This window comes from Pseudopipra pipra, chromosome 15 (genome assembly GCF_036250125.1).
Source record: "Pseudopipra pipra isolate bDixPip1 chromosome 15, bDixPip1.hap1, whole genome shotgun sequence".
NCBI lineage: Eukaryota > Metazoa > Chordata > Aves > Passeriformes > Pipridae > Pseudopipra > Pseudopipra pipra.
The window spans coordinates 14,397,112-14,421,541 of NC_087563.1; the positions used below are offsets into that span (position 1 = coordinate 14,397,112).

Here is a 24,430-nt window from a genome sequence, read left to right on the forward strand (position 1 = left end):
ACAAATGTATAAAGTCACACCATGTATGTTTAATACACTAGCAAAATATTTATTTTATAATGATAAAACAGAAGTGAAGGATTTCTTTTTGGTGTGCACCAGTAATTGTAGTAAAAGAATAAGGGGATTAATGGACTCTTTATACATTTCAATGACAAAAAATTCATAAAGGTTAGCATCAAATTCAACTGTTCTCCATTTACAAGCATAAAACTTACCATAATACCCCCCAAAACACATATATAAAGAATTATAGTTTTAAAATCTATAAAAAGTAAAAAATATACAGTCAGAAGATCTAACTCTTATTCAAATCTTTAATATAAAATTGTAAACATTTATTTACACAAAGGAAATGTGTATAACAAAATTTTGAGCACCCTTTTCAATCGTATGGTGGTTTTTGGAAGGCAGTGGATGTTGCACAGTGACACTCTCACCTTGCCTGCCCAACCAAAACCGCAGTTTATAAATAAAGCCATGGGCGGCCGGCTGGGTTCAGTTCAGGGGAGACACATTTTATTGCTCTGAAGCTGCAGCAAATGGAAAGCCCAAGTGCATTTACAGACTTGTTACAGGGCATGAGGGCAGAGCCCAGCCCTTCCCATGCACCTGTGCACATCAAAACCGTATTTTCATTTCCATTGAACTGTTCCAACCTTGTTACAGTGACACCGTATTCCCAACGGTCCGACTGCGTTACGTGGACAGGGACCAAGGCCAGAAGCCAGGGCTGTTTGGATCCTGTTCACACATGGAGACCAATGGGCATTATAAGCCAGTTTTCCTTGAATCACACTTTTAATTTTACTCCAACAGTACCATGAAAAGGCCCTGTCATCAAATCCAGATACCTTCCTGAACAAACCCTCTGGTCAAGCAGGGCAATATCCACCTTAGCTTCCAGAAACAGTGAAGGAAAGAGCACATCTGCATTTTCCTGGACATTTAGCTAGATTGCCTTTTTGGTAGTAACAATGCAAACAGCAGATGTTCTTTTCCTCCAATTAAGAAATCACAACTGGATGGATTGTATTTTGACTTATTCCGAACAAAGCCTGTGTGCAAAATCTACCACAAAACACAGCAGATTTCACCACAACCTAAACAGGGAAGAAAGAAAAGCTGAATCCTACTACCCTGTTACTTCTGTCAAGTGTTTGTAAGGGGGAGAGAAAACTAGTGACACTGAAGGATGTCACTTGAAATTGAGGTCCCAAGCACCCCCGACAGGAAGGGAAGGCACACTGGTGCAAAGTTAACCCTTAAAAATAAAAATACAGCAAACACTCCTTCCCCTGTCATTGCTAGTTTATATCTATAATCTTCTAATGACACTTACCTTGGACCAGGTTTTGGTTCAACTTCAAAGTAAACCAAGATCACTAGCTCTTTTCTTAGATTGCCAGTATAAGAAGAGTTAGCATCAGTTATTTGCATCTCAACTACTTATTCTAGAAAATATCAGAAGTGTCAACAAGCAAAGTCACCAACACCTCTGTCTTCCCACCCAAAGAGAATCTTTGTTACCTTTTCAAAAGCTCTAGGAGGGATTAAGCCTGCTTCAGGGAAGTTTTATCCACTATTGAACGGTGGGATCCACTGATCAATGCACATCTTTCACCAACAGTTCAACATGATACAACAGCAAATCTGATCAACAGAGCAGAATCCATCCACACTAGGTAAGTGTGCTGCACAAACCATGTTCCATGCATATTTGGAAAGGGTTAAAGTATTAGTGTTAAAAAAGCAGTTTTTAAAAGTGCAAATTGTCTCATAAAGGAGCTGCAGATACAGTAAAATATTTTCCTTCTTTGAAACCAATGATATCTTTCACTTCCCTTCACACCCTCTGGAAAAACCCTCTCTCACACAATTCTGCAGTGCAGAAAACTCCTGAAGAAGCCAGTCTATGTTGAAGGAAATTGCTTTAAAATCACAACGCTGGGTTTGGTTAGAAAGTTTAAAGGAACTTTCCAAGAAAGTAGATTTAGAAAGGGAAGAGGTATTTGTGCATTTCAAACAAAAGCTTTCAACTTTATTTTCTTTTTAAAATAAAGGTTAAGGCAAGGTGGTTTGTTGGTGGATAAGGGATTTTTTTGGTAGAGAGTAAGGACTTTGGAACACTGACTGTTCCCATTGTGTTTTGTCCTTTCTGGGACCAATCCCAACATATGGATAAGAGATCCCCTTGGGCTGAGCTGAAGAACCAGCATCTGCTTCAAGGGATATTAAAGAAGTAAATCCACCAGACTATAGAAAGATTATCAAACTCGTAACCCAGTATTAAAAAACCAAAGTATTTAAAGGGGGAGACTTCCATATTGGAGCAACCCTGATACAACTATTCTCCCAGGCTGCCTGTGCTATTATTGCTCATAAGGACTTTCCACCTCCCAGCCAAATTCTTTTTTCCTCATTTTTATCCTGAAGTGACAAAGTCTTGTGCTCATTACTAACTCATTGCTAACTTCGGGGAATGAAGTGATCTCAAAAGTTAGTTTTACCTTTTACAACAAAGAAAACTAGATGAGTTGTCATGAAGCAAAGCCTTCATTTAAATACAACTACCTTTGGAAATAAGTTATGAAGAAACAGGTGCAAAGTAAATGGCTTTACAATTCACGTTAAACTTACTATAGTTTAAAAGTTCTCCCATGAGAAATTCCCACTTTAAACACAGCAAGGTACAAGCCAAGAACTGTGCCTCTCTACAACAGAGTGCAAACTGCAGCTTAAAAGACTACAATCTATGAAGGAAGATGACTGTCTAGACTAACTGGCCAGGTTTTAATACTTCCTCTCATCTATTACCAGCATCTAGATATATTTACTGTGAAATACCACTTGCTTACTGAGAGTACAGGCACATGCTTCAGCAATGGGGAAAAGAAACAAGTCCAAACATTTTGCAAGCGTGCTCAGGTGCATAACAGCCTCTTCTCAAATAAAAAGTCAGAAGTTGGATGGACAGTACTATAACAACATGTCAAGCTACAAACAAATAATTATTGCAAGTAATAGCTGCAGACTAAGCCCTAAACACAATTTGTGCAACTATTTGCTTTCTTTCTGCACTATTTCTGTGGAATTTTTGTTTTATTTTTAAATAATTAAAAAATTTAGTCTTAGAACACTGCAAGTGAGATTTCTGGAAGGCTGGCTAGGACACAGTATTTTTTTGACCTGTTCAAGTGTGCGACTCCTCAGAGACCCCAGATAACGTGCACTCCTCCCGCAGACCCGCTTGGTGCACCGTGACCGTGTGTCAACACTCATTGAGAAGCAGCTCCAGTCTTTTTCCCAACCATTTTACCTCTAATGCCTGCAAGTCTCCTCAATGCCACAGGGTTTGTTTTTTTTTGGTCCAAGTGTTGTTTATATGTCATGAAATAATTAAAAAAAGTAGAACCCCCACCCCCGGCCCCATTTTAATGAGTTCCTAACAACTCATCCAAATCGTTCATCCACTCCTCTGAAGTCCTGTTTTTCAGCAAAGAGTCTATCAGGTCTGTGTCACCAGTTAAGTTCTGAAGTCCGTTATTGCCTGACTGGCTGCTGTAGGAGAAAGGCAGCTCCTGACTGGTTGTCCTCACAGGGTACCCTTGGCTACAGTGCAGGTTTCCTCTGTTGGGCATTTGCTGATTTGGATTCTGGTTGAAAGCATTCAGGTCTGGAACAGTCTGGTTCATGCCAGGCAGCACTTGCTGTGAGGGTACCTGCTGCTGTGTAGGTGGGTTTGTCCGGGGCTGTGCACCTAAAGATGATGACAACATCTGCCCAGAGACGGCAGCGTTCATCGAGGTCATGGGTCTGCTGGTGCTTAGGCTTACCTGAGGCATTCCCTGGGCAAACTGTTGGTTGGACATCTTTAGATGAGTCTGCTGCATGTGGAAAGAGGAATTGGCAGTAAATGGTCCTAAGCCACTGTTTGCTTGTGGCTGGTTGTTAATATTAGGGATACCTTGGTGTTGCCAAGATGGATTTTGAGCCCCCATAGCAGCTGGTACTCTTGCCATCTGTGACTTAGATAAGGTTGGATTCAGTGCACCTTTATTGTGCTGCTGAGAAATACTTGAGTTTGCTAAGGTGTTCTGCCCATAGCCAGCAGGAACAGCAGTGCCCTGGCCCAAGCTGCCCTGCCTCTGCATCGGAGTCTGTCCATTGGCACTTGGAGCTGTGTGCTGGGGAACCATCTGTGTCATTCCAGACGCCAGGTTGTACAATCCCCCGCGCTGAATGTTTTGCATATTGGGATACTGAGTCACCCCCCGGTCCTGCTGACTGGAGCCCGACTGGAGTGGAGGAACAGGAGTGTGTCCAGGTCCCATCTGAATCATGTTCTGGGTCTGAGGGAACATCCGTGGGCTACTGGAGCTGGACTGTCCTAAATTACTGACCCCAGGCATGGTTGAAGATGACCCTGAAATACAAAGAAGTATTTTGTACATTAAATACCTTGGTCCAACCAGAGCCAAGCCAGGCTTGTAGGGACAATAACCCAGAATGGAGGTGCAGCTGCATTTGTATAAACCAACCTCTGCAACCAGCACACAGGCAGCAGGAGTTTAATTAAAGAGTGTCAACTGTTGCTCCAGTTAGCACCTCCACCTTGATCTCAAACACAGATATGCCAATGTCCTAAAAAAATCTGAATACCACTTCTAAGAGCTCAGCATCATCGATTTAAAAAAAAATTATGACTTTAAAGGGAGGACTCTGATATTTCTTTGTGAACAAAGGTAAACACACATACTTTGAAGTGCATGCACAATTTGCTAAGCTGTTAAAAATACCACTTACTGCACACACAGTCAGTCATTCCATGCATACACTGTGTATCTCTTATCGTACACCTGTAGGGTTGCCAGTCCTCCATTTTCTCTATTCCAGGAATTTCTTCTATTTATATAATTCAGCTTTCAGAAATTTTTGGCCAGGTATCTTTTGGATTTCCACAGCGAAATATTTGCTATGTTAATACACAGTGCTGATAACCAAGCAAGGTGATTTGCAAAAATGTATTCTCAGAAAAACAAAAAAAGTCCCCTGTTCTCGTAAATCCTGAGTTTAGAAGTTTCTTCCTGTGGAAGAAACAGCCCCCCCTACTTGAAGCAAAAAAAGCAGACCAGCACTGTGAAGTGTAATGCATATAACACCCCCCCCACCCCTTACAGTCGACCAAGGGAAATCTACCTACATTAGTACTTTCTCTACTTTCAAACCAAAAAGTAAGCTGCAGAATTTTTGCATATTTTAAGACAGCTGAGGAGTATTGGGTTTCCATTATTATAAGCATTATATTTGAATAAAAACTGAATTATCAAAAATTCAAATATAATTCAAATTATATTGGATTAATTATCAGCACAGCACATCATAAAAACACCAGTGTTGGGAGGTGGATGAGTGGAGGAAGAGTCTCACTGTAAGAATACTTACAGTGAAAAGTAGTCACATACTGGGATTTAAGAGGCAAAAACCAGTCATCATTATAAGGAAAAAATAATTTCAGTAATACTGATGTTCATTATAGCAAATCCCACTCTATTTCTAACAGTTGTACACTATGTTTCTGTAGAAAAGTGACAGGAGAAAAAAAATGTTTCAGTGCAATATTTGAAGGATGCTACCGATCCCTGAGTTAGCACACAGTCCTTTTGTACTGGCATCAAGTTTTTTCACTTGAGTAACAAAACGCAGTCGTAGCTCTACCAGACACTGCACAGTAACAAACACTGTCAGGATGAAGGTATCACATTTCCATTTGCATCTTTTCCCTTCAGTATTTATTTCTGCAGGAACACAGAGAGTAAGGAAACAAAATGGAGGGAATTAGCGCTTCTGTGTACTCTAAGTTTACGAAAAAAGACAAGTGGCTTCTTGATGCCCTGTCAAGTAAGGATTTCTCAGGTAAGGAGATGAGCTTTTACTGTTCTCTAGTTCTTCCACATTTTTGAAGTTACTCCAGCTTAACAGTTAACAACATTTTTTATTTAACAATTAATATACCGAGGTTACCAAGCTGCTTCTCGAGCAAAAAAAACCCACACAGGACACTAAAAAGTAATGAAGAGAATTCAAACTGCATTCCCTTCTAAAGGCAGCAGGGAGAAGAATGTCAGAGAATTTTAAACTCATCCTAGTAAATGAGAGAAATAATACACCACTTATTTTTCTTTAATGAGGGCCTATGATAGGTACAGGCAGTAGCGATGTCAGGCTTCAAAAAAAACCAAACCTGAATCCTAATATATCAAAGTTAAGAAGAATTTACAACCAGTAAAAGGAACCAGTAGTATAAAAAGGCCTTCAGAACAATGAAGGTACTTAAGAATTTTACTCATTTCCAAAACAACATTTAAGAAGCAGAAGCTTAAGATGTCCCAGATACCTGGGGCAGGAGAAGCTGTTGATTTGCAACTGAATCACAGTACAGGCCAAAAGGTTTTAAGGCACAGTGACGTGGGAAGGCACTGTAATAAATTAATTAAAAGCTATCCAATCCAGGTAATTTGAAGACAGCTTGTTTTTTACTCCTGATATTTTTTCTGCCATTATTTCAATTGCTGTGTTTACTCACCTGTGAACTGTCCAACCTGTTGCTGGTATGGATTCTGTGGTTGATCCTGGTACTGGGGAGGAGGCCGAGTCAGGTGCCGCTGCAGCTGCTGCTCCTGCTGCTGCCGCTGTTTCTCCTAAGAAAGGTCCAATGCAGGACAATCAAAAAACATGTCAAGTGTTTTCCAAGGGCTATCTTGGATAAAACCAAGTGATCTGCATACTTTTACGCTGAGCTGGTAATCAAAAGGGCCTCTGCAGCCTTAGAGTCACTTCAGACCTTTATTCTCAAGGCTCAAACACAGTCAGTTTAATCTGATGAGTGACAAGACCAGGAACTCAGAGACAGCAACATGCACTACAGGAGTTATTGCAGTGTATGTCTGAAGCCCTTTAAACATTGAAAATCTGAGATGTTAGTCTTTTCATCAGCAATTTTTAGAAATATTCTAAAGGACAAAAACAGGTACACACATAAAAAGAGCAAAAGCCAGTGTGTATAAAAAAAAAAAACCACACATGCTTTTTTGCTCTTCATCCCCAAATCAATTTATTTTTGACCTCCCTTTAGAAATCAATAAAAGTGCAAGTCAGAAATATCAACAGTATAACACAGAAAAGAGTGAACACGTAAATATTTTCTAGTCCTTGCTTGTAAACATGAAAAAATATAAACAAACCCAAATTCTGATACACCACAGGTTTTCCTAGAAGATTATGGAAAACTGCAGAACTAAGTCCATAACAGAAGTCATAAAAGTTTTGTAATCATTGTTTACAACCACTTTCTTAACAATGCACCAACCAACTGAAACAAAGCCAACTCATGTCACAAAATAACTGTGCCTCTTTAAAAGCACATTCAATCCATACATATTTTATAATAAAAACATTTGAAAAATAAACCAAGCAAATTTTCTATTAAGAACTTTTGGGAAAAACGAAATTTAAAGTCTCAGGGGAATGTGGATACACCTATAGTACCCTCAGATAATGACAGGGTTACAGACAACCGGCTACTGTTACAATATAAAAGGTACCAGGCACAGTATTTCTGGTTCTTCTTCTGCAGGCACCCTCAGCCAGACTGAAATTCTGAGGTAATCAAGTAGTGATACAATGCACAACCATCTACTTATCCAAAATGTTACACAGAGCACAGAAGGGGGCAGGAATTCCCTTTCAAGAGTACCGGGGTAAAGGATACAAGCACAAAGCCTTTAGAGAAGAGATCGGTGCGATGTAACAAAGGGCAAGATACACATCGCTACCACCCTCCCGAAATGTCTGCAGCTCTGAAGCTGTTGAGACATGCAGAGGAATGAAGAGGGCAGGCTGCCTGACAGAGAGGACCTGCTGCTTGCAGGACCAGTCAGACCTGAAAGAGGCTGACCACAGAAGCCAACAAGAGATGCCATAGCTCTGAGAGGAACCAAGAACTGTAGAAGCTGGCTTGGGAAAAAAAAATGCAGAATACTAAAGGCAAAGACAGCTTTAGAGTGGCAGGGAATGGCACTGAAGCTACCCAAAACTACAATTCTCCTGTAAAATAGAGATCAACAAATTCAGAAATCTTTCTGTAAAATTACATCCAGTATCGTGTGTATACAAAGAAAGAAATATCAAATTAGAATGTTAATAAGATCTAGCTTGACTGGGCAGCACAATGCCAATAAACGTGGCAAATGCAGTATCTAATGCTCCGAAGCAAAACTGCTCCTTATTTGGCACCAAAGTCCCAGCATCACTATACAAAAATGGAAGTTACAGAAGTTAGTTGTAGCTACCATAACTAGGGCATGAATGAAGTATTTTCATAATACTGATATTTACTGCAGCAGCATGTGCTGGCCAAACAGAGGCAAAAAGTTAGGGAAAAAACTATTTCATCACTGTGCTTGAGATGTGCTTGACCACCCTGTTACTACACCACCTCACTGTTCAGAGAGGTCTGACACCTGTTAGGTCCATTACTGAGCTGAGGGAAACTACTGGGCCACAGCTCTAAGAGTTCTAACAGAGCTCTTCACCATCCACCAGTGATGCAAAAGCACAAGCAGGAGGTCCCACCCCATATTTCCTTTCTCCCTACCTACTCTCAAAGAATACTCATTTGTTAACATTTTGGAGAGTAATGATTAGTCATCTTTGACATTTGATACTAACACAGAAGTCAGCAAAGACTGAAGGATCTACCAAAAAGTATTCTAAGTTCAAAGATCACAGCACTTGTACAGAAAATACTATTATACTGATGATTTGGGCATTCTCTGTCTTTTGGTCTTTGATAATGTAATGCCACCACAGTATTCCCTTAGTTCATATTGTTTTAACCCAGATCTCAAAAACATACCTTTACCAACACTCATACTCACTCATACACTCAATTATCTATAAAACACTGTCAACCACATTACTATGTTTTATCTATGCTGGCTCCAGAACTGAAGGGGCTTTTCTGTCACCTCAACTGAGTCCTCTATTTTAATGGATATTTCCAGGTGATAAAAAAGCCATTGGCAGGATTTGGCACAGCCACAGCTCCACAATCCTGCAGATTCTATTGCTATCTTCCCCACAAAATGGGCTTTCACATATTTTCAGTTCAGAGAAGACTGTAGCACTTTCTTCTTTCTTAAAGCTTTTGATGGACAGCTGATGGAGGGAGAACTTAGAGCACGTTCCAGTACCTAAAGGGGGCTCACAAGAAGGCTGGAGAGGGACTTTTCACAAGGGCATGTAGTGATAGGACAAGGGAGAATGGCCTTAAGCTGAAGGAGGTTAAATTTAGGTTAGATATTAGGAAGAAATGATTTACTGTAAGAGTGGTGAAGTCCTGGCACAGGTTGCCCAGAGAAGCTGGGACTGCCCCATCCCTGGAAGTGTTTCAAGGCCAGGCTGAATGGGGCTTGGAGCAACCTGGTCTATGGAAGGTGTCTCTGCCCATGGCAGGGGCTTTGGAACTGGATGATCTTCAAGGTCCCTTCCAACCCAAACCATTCTCTGATTCTAAAACATCAAATGCTCTTTCATGCACCAAAGCAAATTAGCACAAATTAAAAAACCAGACTGCTGGCCCCTCTCACCTGTTCTGCCAGCAGATGCTGCTGCCTCTGTTCCATGAGGAATTGCTGCTTCTGTTGCTCCATGAGCAGGTGCTTTTGTTGCTGCTCTCTCTGCTTCTGCTGGTCCATCAGCATTTGGTGTTGCTTCATCACTGCTGCTTGCTGCTGATTGCTAAGATAAGCTGAGTTGCTGTGGTTACCTGCCATGGAGACGTTTGGAGCCTGGGCACCCACACCAGGGCCCGGGACAGAGACGGGAACGCGAGGAACGTTAGGAGAAGGGTTTTGATCCTGCGGAATATAGGAAAAGTGGCAGAGTTACAGAAATGCAACAGCTTCTCCACTTGTGAAGCTTGTTATGGAAGTTCTGCTAATTAAAGACAGCCAAACACCCATCTATACAGTGCCAGACACAGAACTGAGAGTTCAGAGTTACAGTCTGAAGCTCCATAACATCTAGGAATAGAGGCTTTAACTTCCATCTCAAAGTACTTCCCAAATTCCAGCTCAGACAGGCGAGTGTAGCTCTGTGTGCTTCCGCTCAGCCAGGTATTTCAAAAATGCCAGCTTCAGTTTACTTTAGCAGCAGCTTTTCAAACACTAAATTTTAAACTTTCATTATATAAAGCATTTATTTAAATCCTGCCTCTTCTGTCAACATTTAACTCAACAAGTGTTTGTTGCCCCTCCTAAAGTTGCTGGTTTTTAGTATCAGAGCATTTACTATTTTCAGGTGAAGGGGAGAAGGCTTTCACTCGTCAAAATGGGTCTTAACATATTTTTCCAGCAATCAAACCATCACTATATTTCACAGACAAAAATACTACTAGAGACAGGCCTGATATTATTAATTTTTCATTAAGTCTGCTTTTTTTTTTTTTTTTTTTGAGGCTGGAACTTGGGAGAACCAAAAATAACATGGAATGATTATCATTCAAGATCTGGTACTATCCTCTTTGTACCAGAAAATCCATTTGAAATCTGACAGTTTTCATTGTTTTTAAGCACAGTTCAGCCTCACCTCTAATTACACAAATAAATACCACGTTCAAGTTCAGAATTCAGCTGATGGGTTTGGTTGTTGGTTCTCACTCTGCAGTTTCATAAGAAATCATGAGCCAAATATAAGTAATGCTGTGCTAAGTTGTTCTATGTGCAAGCTTTTGAGAAATTCTCCAGAAGCTTTCATCAGTATTTCTGTTAATTTGGTGCAAGTGTGACAGTGTAGATGCAAGGTCACCCTCATGTTTTCCAGTGAGGGGGAGATGTGACACACAATCGTCTCCACCCTCCTTCTTCTTCCATCAAAATGTTGTAAGACTGTTACTTCTGCCAGCTTTTAAAGAGATTTTTTTGTACTTTATGAACTGCACATTGATGTCAAATTTTTATTTGTACATCAGTGTGGTCTTTATCACAGACTAATCAGATCTTTTTCACAGCTTTTTTGTTTTGCTGAGAGAACATATGACTAGAGTTGCATCTTCGACAGCTTTTGCTGGAGGAGCTTTAATCCTTGTAACAAAGACCTTTTTCCTCAACAAGTCCCCTTGTGTGTGCATTGCAGGAACACGTTACAGAATCCCAATAAATTTATACTTCCACTCACTACATAAATTTTCACCTGCAGCATACCTGTAGTATCAGTTATATACACAGCAAAGAAGCACCATCTGGAATTTTCATTTACAGGAAAACCTGAAGCATATGCTTCAAGCAGACAAATATTACTATTATTCATTCTTAATTATAATCTCTCCTATCCCATGCTTCCCCAATCCCCAGAGACTTAACCAATAACAAATTCTTGGAACTGAAAAGCCCCAAGGAACACCCAAGAAATCAGGAACGCAGCCCCCACTTCCACCTCTCTTCAAAAGCAGGTCTTTTTATAGCAAGCCAACTCTGACACAAGTAGGGACTGAAAACAAGGTAAAGAAATCAAAGCTTCTTTGAGAACACTGTTCAACACTACAGTTTTACATGAGTTATTTTAGTCAAAAGTTTACAAAGCATCTATTTATCTTTGTAAGTAGAAGCTTCTGTGAAGCACAACATAATTTGTTGCCCACAAAGCATATTAAGCTGGAAATCACACGTTACCACATGACCCAGAACCCAGCATTAAAAACTGCCCCGCATGGAAAACAGACTTCATGATTCTTGTCTCAGCTTATCGTGTATTATGGTTTTCCTCTTTAAAATCAATGAAAACATCTGAAACCATATCAAGTAGTTTGTACCTTACCTATCTAATGACCCTAAATCTGCTACTGAACAAAGGTAACAAACTCCAGGACATTCACCTGACTGTGTGGCAGTCGGTAGGCAATGTTTCCAGGCTTGGGTTTCAACAGGATCATCCCATTTTGGTCGTCGCTCACGTGGGACAGCGGTGCCTGCTGGCGCTGCTGGATGTAGGCCAGCATGGGGGTCTTGTTCTGCCCAGGGACTGCAACCCCCTGCTCACACTCTGCTTTGTAATGGGAAAGAGGTTTGGTGTTCCCATAGTCCAGCATAGAGCCCTGACTATTCACAGGGTTCTGGTTCAAGCTGTTTTGCTGATGACCCAAGATGTTCACATGGTAATTGCCTCCAGCTCTCGGCGAGCTTTTATTTCCCAAATTAGGCATCATGAGTTTCTGATTGTTGAAGTCTGGCTGATAAACTGATGGGCTAGTGGGATTTTCCATGGTATATGGGACAGCCAGTGGACTATGGGAAGGCCCAGACTGTGGCCACGTAGACATCTGATTCGTTTGGTGGACTTGTGAAGCTTGTTGCTGGTTCTGCAACATCTGATCTCTCTTCTGCTTGGCAGCAATCTGCTGAAGTTGATGAGCAGAAGACATTTCTTTGGCACTTCCTGGACCCTTCCCAGGTAACAACACATTGGGGAGAGGCCTCTGGACGTTCTGAGAGTGGTTTGATGCCTGCATCATGGGCTGATTAGGATTTTCAGTCATTGACCGAGTGGAAGGCTGGAACATAGCCTGAGAACTACCGACCGCTGGAGAAGCGGCACTTACAGGTACAGAAGCAGCACCAATAAATGCTGAACCTGAAGAAGTGGATCTAACCTGGGGAGATCCCAGCTGCTCTTGTTCAAAGGGTGCTGGGGAAAACTCAGTCTTTATGTTAATATCTTGTGCCAATGGAGTCTGTGCAGCTGAATTTGAAGAATCTGCATCTTTTTTGTCTTCGAAGTCATCATTAAAGAGATCCTTCATGTCTTCATCAGGCACTGATCTATTAAGCTCCTCGATAAGTTCCTTCCATTCTTGCTCATTTAGATTTAGATCAGGCATCAAGTTATTCTGAGATATAGAACCCCCTGCTCCAGCAATCATACAGGGAAGATCGTCTACGGGCTCCTGCTTCAACTCTTTGTTCAAACTCAGAGGAAACGAATCATCAGCATCACCACCTCCATTCATCTGCAGGCTGGAATCTGGAAGACACTTCTTGCTGATGCCATCCAGTCCCATGGGATGTTTCCCGTTAAGTTGTAAGGTATCTCCGTTGCCAGATTTCTTGTCAAGATGATGGAGTGGAGACACAGGGGGCATTCCATTGGAAGAACCACTCACTCCAAGACCGTCATCGCGACGCAGTTTCTTGGACACAGAAAATACGTCTCCATAGCCATTCTGCTGGTCTCCGTTCTGAGGGGAAGCAGCACTGTCAAGCTTTCTTTTCACAGTCTCATGGAGCTGCTGGAAAAAAAAAGGAATATTTTAATTATGTCGTTCAATGTTTCACAGATTTGGATTTTTATTTCTCACCAGGACATTGTCTAGCTCTCAATAAGACATTTCAGAAAAAGAAAAAAAAAAAGTTTACAGCTTTGCTTTGATAACATTTTGTTTTCCAAGTCAGCACATGAGATGACTTCCTCACTATAATCTCTTTAGGAAAACTTTCAAGAAACATGCACTACTTCAAACCTAGACCCCCTCCTTCAGACAAAACTAAAAGCTGCCATATACTCCAAGAAGAAAAAAAGAGTTGAAAAATGGCTGTGAACTGGAATGTGTTATGATTTTTCCTATTCGAAACGAGAAAAATATTGAAGAATGTTCAAAATCAAATTTTAAATAAGAATAAAAGCCTGTATTTTATTTGACCCATGTACACACAGTATAATTGCTCCGTGAGACTGTTTTATAAAGCAATCTCACATTTAAATATTTAGACAAAAAGAGTGATTCTCTTGTGATTATAACTTTTAGAGAAGAACTGTGTATATAAATTTTGTACACAATCACACTTCTGGCACAAAAGCAAAACCAATTTGTCACTTAGCGACCATTGCTTCACATTTGTGGAATACGCAACCCGGAGTTCAGCCAGTTCTATCCCGGCAGAGTATGTTTATTCCTTTCCTCTTTTCTCCTGAAGTATTTGCCAGCTGCTCCTCTCTGCACTCCGACCACCAGAGCCCCGACCAGCTCAACAGTTGGTTTTTCACAGCTGGTGAATGCAGATTCTTTTTCTCGTGGTGCCACCTAGAAGCGACCAGTGGCTACAGCAACAGTTTTACAGCCAGAGCCTGAGTGCCTTTGTCCAACTCCTCTTTTCCTGCCAGCGTTCTTCCAAAGAGAAAGTTCCTTCTATTGACCTCAAAAGCATCTGAAAACACAATTCATGCACACATCAAAGGTAACTGTAAACTTTTCCTTCCCTCGAGTGCATTCTGCTAAAAAAGTTGTGCTTTGCTGGTCCTGGAGCTCTACACCAACGCAGACAAATCTGTAGGGCAGAGACGCTGCTCCAACAGCACAGTGTTTAAAGAGGGAAAAACCCCATCAGCTCCCGACCCTTGGTACCATCTCGGCAGGACACACGAGAGGAATCCCCACCAAGAGCCACCCGTCTGAGGCGTGGGCCACTGAACAACAGCGCTCTTAGATGGCAGAAAAGCAGCTCGTTTAAACAAACCTCAAGACAAGGATGGTTCTTTGAATATTGCCTGCAGTCTTCACAAGGCAGTCCACTAACCCCTGGGGAAAACTGTCTCATCCAAGAAAAAACAGGGGAAACCTCAAGGTCTCAGCACTCAAGCAAGAGGTTGTATGTAGGGCCAGCATAAATTATCAGAAGAATTTTATACACTTGCCTGGGCAACAGCATTCTTTGATTTAAGGACAGAAGGACTGGTTCACAGTTAATTGCTGCTATTTTTTTAAACAGTCTACAGTTAGCTGATCTTTGGGGAAAAAAAACCAAAGAACACCATCTGTTTAATGCTTGCATAGGTAACAGCAAATAAACCCATTATTTGTTTAATGCTTGCATAGGTAGCAGCAAAGTCTTATTTTTATCTGTGGGACAGGCTGCAGCTTCCCTGGAGACTCTGATCTTCTAGATGGCTCATGGAAATAGCAGCACAGTAGCAAGATCAGCAGAAGACCGAGTAGGATGAGGTGAGGTGAGATGTACATTTAGAGAGGAGGCTGGAACTTGAAATCTCTTAATTTGAACATCAGGTCTCCAGCTTGGAGTAGCAGCTCTTGAGTGAATGTTTCAAATTCCAACTTGAAAGAATAATGGAAATTTACTTTTTTGTAAAAAGGCAAAACAACGGAGAGCAAGTAAGCTTCAACTCAATCATAAATATAGCTTTCAGCAAGTTTCCCATTGTTTACTTAATACCCCCACCAGGAAAACTGAAGCTCAAGGTGCATGAATAATTTGCCCAAGGTCATATGATGAATCAAATTACTCAAAGTTTGGGAATGGATCCTCCTTAATTCTAAACATTAGGGGGGAAAAATACTCTCTGAAAACTTATATAAAAACAGTAACTTTGTTTTGTACAATGGACATATTCTGACATTTCCTGTATTAAAACAGAATAGATGTCAATTTGGGTCACTGCTGTAAATACAATTCATATAGATAACTCAAAGCAACTAGGACTTGAATCTGTACTAAGGTCTTTGCTGCTGTACTACACCATTTGCAATATATGCAGCTAACCAGTCTAACATTAAACCACCCATGTTTGTAAGGTACACTCACTGCAGTCTAGAAAAAGATACAGACCCCTAATACCCACCACAGGCTGTTTCTGTCACTAAAAACATGTAGGAGCTTTTATATCTCTGTGGGTTTTAACAGTCATAACACTTACATATCTAATTCCTGGAGACATTGTGACTTTAGTTGCTCGAGACAAAATCCTCCTTTCACCTAAAACTATATATTACTTCGACAAAAAAAAGGAGATAAAGTTCTTCCCCAGTTTGTCTGTGTCTATCCAAATAATCTGGTTTGGACAGGGGGGAAATAACAAGGTGCATGTGAGATACAAGCCAGACTGCAAGCTATCTACATATCAAGCTGCTCCAACAGAGTTCTCAAGGCAAGAAAAACCTGTTCTATTCTGCCAAAACTCAAAAAACCCAACACACTGACAGAGTAAGGCATAGCTTGCTACTCACTAAGAAAATCCCTTCAGATTTCATTTTCTTGCCCATCACCATCCTGTAAGACACAGTGGTCCTCTAGTACACTGTCCATGGTTTCCTTAGCACAATCAATCAACTTTATTTATAATACCAAGTCAATCATTTCCATTGTCATAAGACTGGATACAGAAATGTATTCCTATTTTCTCAGCCTACTCAATTTCCCAACTAAAGATGAACTTCCAAGATCATTGCTATCTAGCTGTGCCTGAAAGTGTTACCCCAAAAGCATTTATCTGAAGCATTTACACCAACACAGGAACAGTGAAAAGCAAAGGATGTGAACAGGTCTCAGTCCTTCGGCCCAGGACAGGACACAGAGTTTGACCAAGAGCCACTGAGGGGCCCCACAGGCTGCTCCTCCTCCACGTCACATCACCTGAGCTGCATTTTATTTGTGTGAGCAAAGCAGACAGTGCTCAACGTGGTCATAAACACACTGAGCTGGCAGGAGCACACGTGCCTCCCTGTGGATTCCTCACGCACAGAACACAAACTGACAGAACCCAGGTGCCATCCATGGCAACAAGGTGTCCAACACAGCAGCCTCTGACCATGTAACCCACACACTGCACTTGACCAGGACACAGGCTCACAATGCCAGAGGTGGATGTGTGTCCAGGCAGGTGACAAGGCTTCCATCCAAAACCAGACAGCACAAGAAGAATTTTGATATGTCCAACCTCTGTCTTAAACCCTCTGTTTTTACGACAATGATGCTCAGTCCTACTGTGGTCTTACTGCAGGGGCAGTTGAATGACTTTATAAAAGCTGTCCAGAACTACTACTGAAGCCCAGCAAGAAACTGGAAAAGCTTTAAAACTTCATCTACAGCTTTTCTGTTAGGACTGGCAGAGTGCAAAACTTCAGAGTCCAGGGCAGTGCTCTCTTACTGTCTTGGTGGGAAGGGGCATGAATCACTGATCAAAACAGTGGCACAAAGTTGCTCTGGTTGGCTTTGTTGTTTGTTTTGTTCAGTTTTTTTGTTTAGTGTTGGCTATTTTGATGTGGACTCAATACCTAAAGACAGTCAACCGAAGTTCTTTTGCAAAAATCCAGTAATTTACTATACTTTGAGTCCGGTACTCTGAAGACAGTATATATATATATATATACAAACTAGAAACTGCATACAAGTTCTATTTCTTCTAAACAAAAAACAAAAAGCCCAAAACAACAAAAAACCTCACACCTAGTGAACATGGCAGAAATGAAAGTTTTAAAAAACCTAGTTCTCATACTGTGCCTTTTAGGCTCTGTATAATGTTCTTATTTTGTTTTTTGAAGAATCTGTTACAGAGATTAAAATATTCTTACAGGACTCGGTAGAGCTTTAATTTTCTGTATTTTCTTTGGAATTAGTTTACCATCTCAGTTTTAGAACTAAGTCTGCAAGGATTTATCATTAAATATCAGCAAGAGAAATATAATGGTATTTTCAAAGAAGAAATGCCTTATTACCCTAAAAATATAATAATAAACCAGCTCCAAGATGCCTCCTAGCTAGATACCAGCATTCTCACCTAGAAGGGGAAACAAAAATAGAATACCTGCATTTTTCTGCCATGAAAGTGGCAGTACTGCAGCACATACAAACTCCCACAAACCAGACTTTTGTAGGTCCTCTACAAACACTGATTCTCCTCTCCTGCCTGGCCAAGGACAGGAGCAACAAAGATGCAAAGATGACAACCATTTAGACTGGAACAACAATGCAAATACCAGAAATTGTAGTGTATGAATTTTGGATAGAAAACATAACATTTTGACTACACAACATAGTAAGAACTCCTCATTTACTGTGCATCTACCCACAGATTCCAAAGCTGCATTCCCCCTTGCAAGGAAAGCATTTTATTACCCAACGTGTTCCTGCATTCCACTGTGCTGTCAGACCCAAACTGCTGGACTCATTTTAATTTTTTACTTTAATTCCAGAAGACTTTTGTATTTGGGTGACTGCCTGCTGGAGTGAAGAAGGGCTGTGGATAGGCACATCTATAAATATCCCAAGCCTGCATTAGTCACAAGGGGCAGCTTCTGCTACAGGAATTGTTCTGCTGAATCAAAAAAACTGCTGTGCCTTCAGCTGCAGTGCTGGATCCTCCACCTCACTTGAACTTAAACAGCAGCAGATCAGTCACTCCCAGATCCTTACAACTTAGGAAGCATCACTGCATATCTAACGAATCTAGTGAGGGAAATGTTTCAAACATACAACAATACCTCACAGAGAATTAAAAGGAGACAAAGAAAAACCTGTCTGAGTTGTTGGGCAACAAACCATCAGACTTGTCAGCAAAAACAAACAGTGGTGGCAAGACTACACTGCACTATAGTTATGTATAAATAACATGTAAATAATTTGCTATTTTTGTGGTAAAATGTAACTTCACAATTTAACACCCCTATGCCACTGCTTACACAAAAATGAGATCTTCTGAACTGTTGGTTGAAGCCTGAGCTTCGTTAGAGGAGTGCCATTAATGCTTGTCAGAACACTCCAGGCAATCTATTCCCTTTAATTCATTACTTCAGGTCTTTCAACCAAGAAACACTGCATTGTTCTTCTAAGCCTTAAACTTTCTTTTTAACTTTTTACTTGGTGCCCTTGCTTAATTCAGAACTTATCTATTATTAATGTAAAAACTTCTATTGCTCCCAAATAAATGCTGGTCTGCTCTTCAGCTTTAACACAGAGCACTCCCAAGACAGGCCACTGACTAGACCTTTCCTGCTCATTCCAGAAATACTGTTTGTGGTTTTGTGGCAGCTCTAGACAAAGCAAGCTCTCTGCACAACAACTGCTCTCAGGTGGGGAAAAAAACTAGTAAGAAATAGGGAGCAGCTCTCCTTCCAAGACACCACATCATAAAACAAGGAGTGGAGATGAAAATACAGATCTTGCCATCCTCCCCATTCACATGTCAGTGAAGTGCCTTCTGCTCAGCTCACCCATAAACTGCCTTATAGTTTCTTACAGAAATACGAGGAACCCAACCTTTCTCCTCCAGAGAATTTAAACAGCATTAGTAGAATGAACTTTCATGTATCAGAACCTGGCAAAGAGAAAAAAAGTGTTCTAGGAGACAAGCCCCATCTCTTCCCAACTTCCCTGTTTCTCAAAAATGTAAGATTAACACAATAAACATTATCCAAACAAGTACCTACTTTGAACACAGCTTTAATGCCATCTTAAACAATAGAAATGTGAAGTAGATGTTTTTTAAAAGTAGGAAGATAATTAGTTTTTCAACATTTCCTCAAATGAAGGACAGGCCTACATGGTGCACAAATAATCCAAGGTATTTCTGTATCAATACTGTATTCTCTCAGTTGCTGTAGCTCAACTTTTAGAACTGCTAAGTAAGAAAACAAGGAAGAATCTACCCCTTACTTTTGCTTGTAAGCAAGATCCATCCAACTTCAGGAATTAAACCAGAGAAAAGACTAATGGAAGAGAAAATATCTGATTTTGTTTACTTGACAAATCACACAAGACACTAAGGAGGATGTGTTGGTGCCACCCTGTTCCCTGTGACTATTCTGGATTTACAGAAGGAGCTCTGCAGTGCAGCCCCTGGGAGTGCCCACACTGCTCACACTCGTGGCAGTGCAGCTCCACATCCTACTGCTACCAGCCCTCTGATGCTACATCACAAACCCTTCACCTTTACATGGACTGCTCTCTCATTCAAGGACCAAAAATAAAGGATTCATTAACTTTCAACACAGAGTCAAAATTTCCAAAAGAAGATTCATATGCAGTTTCATAGAAAACTCTGGATCTTTACAGCAGCAATAGCTGATATAATGCATGTTTCACTGATCTAGCAGCATTCTTTGGAAAGGAATGTGTCCAGGGTGTTTTAAAACAAGGTAATTTTAGTGTTCATCCAAACTTTGTGGAACACTGTAAACCAAACCCATGTTCTTCCCATTCAAAGCACATGCTTTTTCTTGATAACTGCAACATGATGGCTAGAGGTAAAATACTAACCTAGAGAGGCACCTCTTGGGCCAAAGCAATTAAACTAGCAGCAGAAGTTTGTTGTTGTTGTTGTGCTTTTTTCCCAAGACTTGAATTACTAAGCAAACCAACTTTATACCCCAGTAACGAGGTGATGAATCAACAGCTGCAATTAAGCTTGCAGTCATGGATCCTGGGAAGGAAACAGCAGGCCAGCCCGGGGAAGAGTCATTCATACACTAAAACCCTCTTCTGTTGTGTAAATTGGCCACTGGCAGCAGCTTCCTGTACAAGGGCTTCCCCAGATGTGCAGTGCACTTCAGAACCTGCTGCTGTTGAGAGCCCTCATTATAATGGATGCTAATTAGATCAAATCCACATCCACAGCGATTTAAGAGAAACAACACCAATGAATTAGTGACATCTTTCTTTAGAAGGTCAATATGAAGACGTGTGGTGGCAGTTTAAACGACAGGATTTGACATGCTAAAGAGCTCTGTGTGTAACAAAAATACACATTATTAATGGGTAAAGCCCCATATGCAAAAAGTCTTAGAGCCCAGCAGGAAATAAACAGAACTGCCAAGTCTTCAGATAATAAAATACCAATTTGAGTCATTTTTTTCTGACACGAGTTTATGTTCAAGATCAGTCTGTTAAACAACGGCTAACTGTAAAGTTTTACAGAATCAGTGTCAGGAATGCACAGGGTTTCCTCTCTGCCTCAAGCACCCTTCTGTAACAGCCCCCTGAAGTGCTCTAACTGTGCCTCAAGGACCTCACTCTTCTAAACAGTCAGCAAGTCCTAGAGTCTCAGAGGTGTATCAGGCAGAACAGAAACAATTCAGCTAAGTAACACTTTCAGCTCATCTTGTAAATACTGCAAACTGCACTGGTGCTGCCCAGTGCTGGTTACATTAAATATGACATCGATACACCCCATGTTTCAATATTTCACATCATGTCCAGGATACACAAGTATACAGTAAACTCTATCATGATACTATTTTAAAAACTGTAAATGAAGTCCAAGACAGCAGAGAATTACATTCTCCTTCTCTTCTAATCCAATTAAACACACAGACCACCCTAAAAACATGGTTTATTCTATATATTAACCTGGAAATGTCTCAAATTAATACAGTATTCTCTTTTAAAGACACTCAGGATGGTACTCAATCATTTTCATGCAGGCCACCACTTAAAAATGCCTGGTTTTAAGGCAGACAGGTATTAAGACAGGCAGCCTTTAAGAGGTTATCCTACTAACCTACATTACTGACACATTAGCACACAGCAGTATATTTAAAGGGCCCAGAATAAGTTAAGCAATAGCTATCTTGATATACAAACAGGCCTGTGTGAATATGTCCTGACAACCAGAAATGCTAGAGAAGCCAGAGAAACATTAAGATTTTGAGCTAAGCCAGTTTTTAATGGGTGGAGTGGGATTCCCATAGTGTTCACACCCACTAGAGTGGCAAACAAGCAGCTGCCTTTCCACTGAAATTCTTTCCAATCTGTACCAGAATTAACAGACACATTATTTGTCTAAAACTTCCCTCTGAGTAACAATCATGTTCTGATCAAACAATTCCACTAAACCCTGACAGATTAAAGACATAAGCAGGCAAACAAAAAATCCAAAGCAGTATTAATGCCCCTCTGACAATTTCTGCAGGGACATTTTAGGTGAATTAGCCAGAAACATAACTCACTAACTACTATGAATGACTGTAACAATCAAAGGCTGCCACTACCCCTACCCCATCAGGCAGCAGCTTTTATGCGCTCTTCCAGCGTGCAAAGGTGACGAGTGAAAACAAAACACCCCTTATCAGCTGCGAAGTTGTAACACAGCAGAGTACAGCAAAGCAGCACCGACCCCAGCCCTCCCACCGCGGGCCACCACAGCTCGTTTTTCTTCCTCCATCCAGCTCCCGAGGAGCGCTCCCGGTGCCAGCCGGGCACCGCCGCCGGTCCCTCCCCGTCCCCAGCCGCAGCCCCGCGGGCCTTACCGCGATCAGGGCGCTGCTGCGGCCGTGCTGCTCGGCGCCGGCGGCCTCTCCGTCCAGCCCGTTGGCTCCGCTCCTCTCGGCGCTGCCCGCGGCGGCCGCGGCGGGCGGAGGGGGCGCGGGCGGCGGCGGCGCCGGGGGCGGCTGGCGGTGCTTGCCGGCCCGCTTGGCCTTGGCCTGCAGGCAGCGCTGGTGCAGGGCGAAGGTTTGCTGGCGCTCCAGCTCCAGGCGCTCCGGGGACACGGCCTGGTAGCGGGACTCGCAGGCGCTGTGGTGCCGCCGGCAGAGCTCGATGCGCCGGCGGAGCCGCTCCATGACCGCGCTGTGCCGCGGCACCACGAACTCCGCCATGGGGCAGGGGGGCAGCACCATGGGCCGGACGGCGAGGGGGCGGCCGCCGCCGCGGCTGCTGCTGCTGCTCACCGGCTGCTCGCACCGGCGCCCGCCATGGCGGGGCCGCCGCCGCCCCTCCCGCCGGCCTTACCTGCGCTCCCCGCCGGGATCGCCCCGGCTCCTCCTCCCCCCGCCGCCCCGGCCCGGCGCCCGCTCCGCTCCCCCCCGCCCCACTTCCTCCTTCTCCGCCGCGCCCGGCGCCGCTGCGCTGCGCTGCTCTCGCTCAGCCCTGCGCGCCCCGCGGGGCCGCCGCGCTGCCTCGGCCGCGGCGCTCAGGAGGCGCGGGCCGGCCCGGCCCCCCGGCCCCCCATTGTTGTCCGCGCCGCCGCCATCTTGGAACTGTTTTTCCCCTCCAGAGCCGAGTTGAGAATAAGGGGGCGGAGCTTCCTGGGTGGGGGGTACGTCACGGCGCGCGGCGCGTCACGAGCCGTGATTGACAGCCCCGCCAGCCAGTAGAAAGGTGCGGGGGCGCGAAGGAGGTGGTGGGGGCGATAAGGGGGCGGGGCCCGGCGCCTTTAAAAGGCACAGGTAGGGAAGGGGAGGGGCGGCCGCAGCGCAGCCAATCAAGGGTGGCAGGGGGCGGAGCCAGCGGTGATTGACAGGGAGGGCGGCATGGAGCGGAGCCCGCCCCGTCCCGTCCCGGCGAGTTCAGGGTCCCGGTGTCCCGGGAAAAGCCTTCTCCAAACAGGGTTCTGCACTGCAGAACCTCCGCTTTCGGGTCAAACTGCGAGCTTGCCCGTCGCAGGAGGAGCAGAGTCACCGCTCACCTCACCGTCACCCGCTGCACCTTTGCTAATTACACAAAGAAAGCCAAACGGATTTCAGTTTCTTTATTGATTAGTTTTTACATTTTTTTTTTTCAAGTCGCCATCTACAAGTACCTGTTTGAAAGGGACATGAAATCACAGTCCTTGTTCAGCAACACTAAAAAAAAAATAAGTAAACCAAAAAAAACCCTTTTTGAAACCACAAGGCAAGAAGTGGCATTTACCACCGGTTTGGGACGCAGAGAGTGGGCACCAGACCCGGGGATATACCCACAGCCTCACAGGAGGAGCTGAGCTTGTGAGGAAGGAGTAAGGAAGGAGAGACAACCACGGAAACGTACAACTACAAGCAGTCAGCACTAGCAAGAAGCCCTCCTCGGGCCCTGGAGTCAATCTTATAAACAGACCTTCAAAACGCACTTGAGAGGTCACAGCCTCAAGCTGTGACAATTCACTATTCAGCAGCCCCAGCAAGGTCAGATCACATCCAGCAACGCTTTGGGAAGGGTTAGTTGGTTAGATATTAAGCTGCATCCTTAATATCAACTCCCTGACCAAGCATCAGCTCCAGGAGAAAAACTGTTCCCAGCCCTTCTGCTGCCTCGTGTTCTTCAGAGCCCATGGATTTTGGTTTTATTTTCCACCTCTGTCTAACACCCCCCCCTCATCCTCAGACATAGCACATTAAGCTCAGCATCCTTTTCAAGAGCTGCCACCCTTGGGTGTACAGACATAAAAAGCCCAAATACACCTTCAAGTGTTTGTAACACTTCCAAACCCAGTTTAAGGTGGAGCTTCACTACTTTAGAACACACAGTTATGCTTTAAAAGCACTCAGGATAAGCAGATAACTAATTTTTTTTCCTCCAAGACTTTAAAAATAAGAGCAATCCTGAGGTCAAACTGAGGCACCCAAGCCAGAAAGCAAGATAAAAAGTAACTTGAGTTGTCTATCCATTTTGGAAAGTCTTCATTTATTGTAGTGATTATTTAAAGCATACACTAAGGTATCAAAAAAAGCCATAACATGCAGACAGGAGACTTTTTCAGGAGATTTAGCAGAAGCAAATGTAGATTTACAATTAGATTTAATATAATACTATTTAAAAGCTGATAGCAGATCTCAAGTTCACTTTTGATGCTTTGAAAGAACGTGTATGCACATGGGTCGTTTGGGAGTTTA

The 24,430-nt window shown here is 42.7% G+C and overlaps 1 protein-coding gene across 2 annotated transcripts; it reads right to left on the bottom strand.

Annotated features, from left to right (window-relative positions):
* Positions 1 to 24: 24 nt before the first annotated feature.
* MAML1 (mastermind like transcriptional coactivator 1) lies at positions 25 to 22,842 on the bottom strand. Of its 2 annotated transcripts, none has more exons than XM_064672083.1 (5): positions 22,091 to 22,842; positions 11,936 to 13,342; positions 9,651 to 9,920; positions 6,587 to 6,701; positions 25 to 4,426 (listed from the first exon to the last, which is right to left on the bottom strand). In XM_064672083.1, exons 1-5 carry the CDS (start codon positions 22,457 to 22,459, stop codon positions 3,435 to 3,437), a joined length of 3,153 nt encoding a protein of 1,050 aa, XP_064528153.1. In that variant the 5' UTR covers positions 22,460 to 22,842; the 3' UTR covers positions 25 to 3,434. The 2 variants fall into 2 exon arrangements, with proteins under 2 accessions (XP_064528153.1, XP_064528152.1); XM_064672082.1 differs by having other exon boundaries at positions 11,936 to 13,345.
* Positions 22,843 to 24,430: the final 1,588 nt, after the last annotated feature.

Excerpts from the sequence above, each read along its gene's own strand:
- MAML1 (XM_064672082.1), bottom strand. The coding sequence starts at position 22,459 with ATGGTGCTGCCCCCCTGCCCCATGGCGGAGTTCGTGGTGCCGCGGCAC. Across the intron at positions 13,346-22,090 it reads GCAGCAGCGCCCTGATCGCG|CAGCTCCATGAGACTGTGAA; the intron begins GTAAGGCCCGCG and ends TTTTTTTTCCAG. Across the intron at positions 4,427-6,586 it reads ACAGGTTGGACAGTTCACAG|GGTCATCTTCAACCATGCCT; the intron begins GTGAGTAAACAC and ends TTTGTATTTCAG.